Source organism: Elephantulus edwardii, unplaced genomic scaffold (genome assembly GCF_000299155.1).
Source record: "Elephantulus edwardii isolate Elephantulus edwardi_28Jun2011 unplaced genomic scaffold, EleEdw1.0 scaffold00190, whole genome shotgun sequence".
NCBI lineage: Eukaryota > Metazoa > Chordata > Mammalia > Macroscelidea > Macroscelididae > Elephantulus > Elephantulus edwardii.
The window spans coordinates 6,269,144-6,275,143 of record NW_006399940.1 but is presented as its reverse complement, the minus strand read 5'-3'; the positions used below and the strand labels follow the sequence as shown (position 1 = coordinate 6,275,143).

At 40.6% G+C, this 6,000-nt stretch overlaps 1 protein-coding gene and 1 pseudogene across 1 annotated transcript in view; both read left to right on the top strand.

The window, feature by feature from the left end:
* The window catches only part of LOC102852440, a 30,853-nt pseudogene extending 29,631 nt beyond the window's left edge, over nt 1-1,222 (top strand).
* A 163-nt stretch (nt 1,223-1,385) lies between these two features.
* LOC102852034 (cystathionine gamma-lyase-like) overlaps nt 1,386-6,000 on the top strand; it is a 39,429-nt gene continuing 34,814 nt past the window's right edge. The window contains exon 1 of the mRNA XM_006896784.1: nt 1,386-1,609. Within this exon, the coding sequence (XP_006896846.1) occupies nt 1,442-1,609 (168 nt within the window). The 5' untranslated portion in view covers nt 1,386-1,441. The remainder of the gene's footprint in view (nt 1,610-6,000) is intronic.

The following is a 6,000-nucleotide window of genomic DNA, read 5'->3' as shown; positions in this document are numbered from 1 at the left end:
ATATTAATTAAAATATTAAGTGTATATTACTATCCTTTAGTGTTTTAGATTTTATACTTTTTCTTTAAGGCATAAACATTTTAGTAGGTTTCTGAAAGGTCACAAGCCCTTAGGCACTGCTCTTCTAGTGCTTAACAGAAATTTCTTGAAGTGAATTTGAAAAGGAAGCTGCTTTATCCTTTTTTCAAACACTAAGGTCTTAAGACTTAAGGTCTGTTTATTTCGTATTTTTTTTTCTTAACTGGTTTACTAAAGCATCAGGTCTTTCAAGTGATAATTTGCAGAAATGAAAATATTCCTAAATCCTTGATTCTGGTTTAGTCAATTGTAAGTAGGTCAAGATCTATATTGTTTAAGAACAAGGAGATTTTTGTCGTGTGTTTTTAAGAAACTATTCTTATGAGTAGGGACCTGGGAGCTGGTAAATAGTAAATGACACAAGGTTGCTTCCTTTTTCCTACAAGGATGTTGTCAATTGTACAACAAAGAACGCATTTTGGGGAATGAGCATTTGAAGCACTAAGAAGTCTTTCAAAGCTATACAACCTTTGTCATCAGAGAATTTCTTCCCGGAGGACTTCAAAAGAAGATAATGATGCTTGAAAAAACCTCAACGTTTGAACAGCTTTTACAAAGCAGCACGAGTGCTTGCTTAGAGGTCTTCACTACAGTAGCTTCGTTATTAATATATGCCTCTTGCTCCTGTTGCAGTCATTACAAATACTGTATCGTTGCAGAGCTGAAAAGTAGTTTAAAAAGCAGGTTTTTGTCGGTTAATGAGAATCCAAGCTGCAAATCTAGCAGTTCACGACAGACACAGCTATTTCTTTGTTTTAGGTCATGATATTTTTATGTCTGTCGTCAGCACAGTCCTGAGGACAAAGGGTGGCGAGTCAAGGCCACAGTCTGCAGTAAAAGGAGGCTGTTTGCGTGGTCTGTTTACCGGTGACTCGGTTTCAACACTAAGCCAGCCTTTTCCTACGTCTCAAGCGAACCTCGGCCAGAGGTCACATAGATTCCTCTGTGGCATACCTGCCCACACAGTAGCTTCTCCCGGGCCAGGACTCGGGAAGTTTGCCCTCAGGAACTAACACTACGTGGACCCACCTACTCTGGCTTCACTTTGCAATCTGCTTGGGGGAGGGCCATCGCGGCGACGCTACAGACAACGCCTCTGCTGCCAACCAATGAGAAGCGGAGGTCGCGCCGGCTCCTTCGCTGATTGGACTGAGAAGTCTCCGCCCCCGCGGCGGCCCTCTCGACCGGCTAATAAAATCTCTGCAGCAGAAGCACTGTGTCCTGTTGTTGTGTATTCCCCACAGGTTTTATGCAGTGTCTATTCTTCCTTTCTTCTCGATCTTCTTTCCATAGCACTTCAGTTCGCCAATTTTCTCTCCCTCGCTCTTTTCGTCTTTTTTCCCCCTTCCCTTCGCAGCTCAACATGCAGAAAAAAGACACTTCTCCACATGGTTTCCTGCCTAATTTCGAACATTTTGCCACGCAGGCCATCCATGTGGGTCAGGAACCAGAGCAATGGAACTCCAGGGCTGTGGTGCCTCCTATATCACTGTCTACCACGTTCAAGCAGGGGGCGCCCGGCCAGCACTCGGTGAGCTGGGTCTTGGACGGTACTGGGTGGGGCAGGAAACAAGAGATGGTTTATAAATTAAAAAGAAGTGCAAGCAATTTAAAATACGGTTTGTACATTAGGAAAGCACCTCGAAAAGATGTTTCCTGTATCTATAATTCTTCTTGCAGAAATGTTTTGTATTGGATAACCCAGTGATCACAACTTTTGATACAACACAACTTGCCAAGTAGATTGGACTGCAGTTCAAGTAATTTTGACAAAAATAAAAAAAAAATTTTGGCAAAAAAAAGTGGAAAACCGAGAGCCATAATGTTCTAGAATTACCCTTAGCCCCAATAATTGTAAAGGTATAGTAAAAAGTTATTAAAAAAATGCCAAGGGTCAGATAATTCACTTGTAATTAAGATCGTTCTCAGCAGCTGTATTCAATTATTAATAGTAACAGAGAGTATACTGTTTTCTTGATAAGCACGTATGTGTATTACAAGTATTACTGCATATAATTCTAATAACAACCCTTGTATCTGAACTCCACGGTCATTAAGGTTGAAGTTACTAAACTAAGGCCACATGGCTAGTATAAATGATGAATTTGAGATAAAAGCGCTAGAACCTACTACTCTTAGTCCTAAACTACACTGCACTAACTATATTATTAGCAAGAATTTGCCCTATTGCATCATTTAAAAAATGGTGGTTTAGTGACGAAGAATGTGAATCATGTAGCCAGAGGACCTCTTCTGAGCTGGTTGGTCATAAGCATGTTACTTAATCTTTCTAAGCCTTAGTTTGATCCTGTGTAAAGTTGGGTGATAACAATATCTAGAACATAAATTGTTACTCAGAAATCTCAAACTCATTGCCATTGAGTTGGAACTGATTCATAACTCACCCTCCTTTGGGTTTCTCAGTCCGTGATTCAGATTATCTTTCTCTTTTGGAGCCGCTGGTGATTTGAACTGATAGAGAGGGCTAGCCTTTGTGTTAGCAGTGCAGCTCCCTGGGGGATAAGGCCACCAGAGCATGATGCGTAAATGCTCAAAGACAATGTGATATTTAACAACCTGATCAGAGGGCAGGGGAGGTATTAGACACATTTTTACCAAAAAAAAAGGAAGCTGAAAAAAAAATCCCCACCCCAAAACTGACCCATAGACATATAAATGACTTGTGTCGGGCTAATAAAAGGGTTCCCTATTGTTAATTACTCAATTTCCACTCCATTTTTTAAAATAGCATATTTCATAGCATAGAGTATTTAATACTGCTGAAATGCATAAGAAAATGGTAGGTTTTAAACCTTGAGTATGTGTGCATCAAAAAAAAATCCACAGTGATGACAGCAGGGCCCCATACCTGCCTGGGAGATGGGGAAACAGCTCCCCAATACCCTCCACACTCACCCTACCCTCCTGCTTTTGATGTGTGGAATCTCCCCCTTGGATTCTGAGACTTTATCTACTTTTCCTTTTCTACTGGCAAGTAGACAGGAATTTTGAACATTTTACATCCTTTGCTGATCTTGAAATTTCAGTCTGATATTTAACAATGTAAAAAAATTATTTTTAAAAAATCAGTCTGATAAGTAAAAAAAACCCAAAAAAACTAAAAAAATAAAAGAATAAACCTCCTTAGTGTGTTATTTAAGTCTAGAAAATTTCTTAGACTAAACTCTGTGTTGTGAGGTAAAGTTCAAAGGACATTTTTATTACTGGCTTAAAATTCTCTTCGTTATTTTATTTTGGTATCAAAGTTGGTACACAAGTTATCTTCTAAGCATAAACTTTTTTCCTGGTAAATTTTAAGTAACTGCTGTTCAAACACTGAAAGTAAGTACAAAATTTAAGCATTCAGTCATAGTCTAATGGGTTTTCAGAGGTAGTAAAACACAGGGGAGGAGACTGATTGCCTATCTTTCTCCAGTGGAGAAGCTAGTGTGTTTGAACGATGTACCTTTGCGTTGGCAGAAAAATTCTTTACCACTAATCCACCAGAGCTCAGATCATATTTAGGACCTTTAAAAATCAGTTAAGAGCACTAACGGGAATTTGAAAAATTGCATGAGTATCCTTTATTTTTCTATCCCATTTTAGAGAATAATTGAGTGAACAATGGAGAATAGAGATTTGCCAGAGAGTGGTCAGTTAAGTATCTGCCATAAATATTTATAGATGCATAGCTACTTTCACTTTCAGTGTCACTCTTCTTGTAAATGCAAACAGTTTCTCTGTCTGGAGGGAACAGCTACAAATAAACTGGCAAAGGGGTGTTGGTGGGGTGTGATGAAGATATCCTGTAGTCCTATAAAATACAACCTAGTGGCGTGATAATTAACGTGCTTGGCTGTGTAAATGTGAAGAGGAGTGATTTGAAATAGCCAGCTGTTCTGTGGGAGATATGGCAGTTTGGGTCTGTAAAAATGCACAGCCTTGCAAACTCTATCAGGCATTCTCCTCTGTCTTACAGAGTTGCCGTGAGGTGGAATTGACTCTGTGGTAGTGGAATTGGGGATTCTCTCCCATTATGTCATTTTAACCTCAGGACAGTTTTACAAAGTGTATTTCACATGCAAGCAAAATTCTACTGAAGATTATCCAAAAATGACTGGAACAACACATCACCAGAGAACTGCCAGAAGTCCAGGTTGGGTTTAGAAGGGGTCGTGGTACTAGGGATATAATAGCTAATGTTAGATGGATCTTAGCTGAAAGCAGGGAGTACCAGAGGAATGTCTATCTGTGTTTCATTGACTATGCAAAGGTGTTTGACTGTGTGGATCATAACAAACTGTGGTTGACCCTGAGAAGAATGGGAATACCAGAACACTTGATCGTGCTAATGAGAAACCTATACTTGGACCAAGAGGCAGTCATCAGAACAGAGCAAGGAAACACTGCATGGTTTAGCTTGTATGCAGAACAGATTATCTGGGAGGCAGGGCTCTATGAGGAGAAATGTGGGGTCAAGACTGGTGGAAGATCTATCAACAATCTGCGATATGCAGATGATACAACCCTGCTTGCTGAAATTGAGGAGGACCTGAAGTGCTTGCTGCAGAGGGTCAAGGACTGCAGCCTCCAATATGGATTGAGGCTCAATGTCAAGAAGACAAAGATTCTCACCTCTGGGCCAATTGGCAGCATCAGGATGGATGGTGAAGAGATTGAGATTGTTCACAGCTTCAATTTGCTTGGCTCCACAGTCAACACTCTCGGCACCAGCAGACAGGAAATTAGAAGACGTATTGCCATGGCAAAGTCTGCTGTTAGGGACCTCTCCAAAGTACTGAAGAGCAATGGTGTCTCTTTGGAGACTAAGGTGCATCTGATACAGGCCATGGTCTTTGCAATCACTTGTTATGCAGCAGAGAGTTGGACAGTGACTAAGGAGGATAGAAGGAGAATTGATGCCTTTGAGCTGTGGTGCTGGAGAAGAGTATTGAGAGTACCATGGACTGCTAGGAAAACAAATAGATTCATCCTGGAAAGGGTCAAACCAGGCTGCTTCTTGGAGGCAAGGATTCTAAGGCTCTGTCTAACATACTTTGGACATGTTGCAAGGAGGGACAGGTCCTTGGAGAGGGTCATCATGCTTGGTAGGGTCCAGGGACAGAGTAGAAGGGGAAGGCCCCCTATGAGGTGGATTGATTCAGTGACTGGGGTAATTGGAATGGGTGTGTCAGAGATGGTGCGATTGGCACAGGACAGTGCAGAGTTTAGGGATGTTGTACATAGGGTCGCTATGAGTTGCAGGCGACTCGATGGCACATAACAACAACAACAACATGGTATTACCATTCCCATTTTACAGATATTGGATTAACTTTTGGTTTTTATATTAAGTTTGACACAAGTAAAAACAAAGCAATAAAACATGCTTTATCATTATTATTATTGTTGCTAATACTTGGAGTTTTGAATCAGAAATGAGTTAGAGTCACTCTTGTTATATGTTATGTGAGGCATATAACACACAGAAACATCACAGACACACATACCCACACATTACATTCTCTGCTTGATGATTCATGGTAGGCCTACATATTACAGAGGAGAATGGTACTCCATAGGGTTTTCAATAGCTGTGATGCCTTTTGGGGGCAGATCTCCAGGTCTTTCTTCCAAGACACTTCTGAGTGGTTTTGAATTCCAACTTTTCAGTTAGTATCTTAATTCTTAACTACTCACACCATGCAGAGCCCCCTTTTTATGAAGCAAGAGGAGGTCCTGACATTCTATAAGTAAAACTTTTGGCTTCAGTTTCCTTAAAGTAGGTCATGAGGATTAAAAAAAACAAAAGATGACTGTATGAGCTCAAGGAACTCTGGTGGTATAATGTTTTATGTGTCGGACTGATAACCTCTCAATAGGTTGTTGGTTTGAATCCACCATCTATCCCCTGGGATGGGC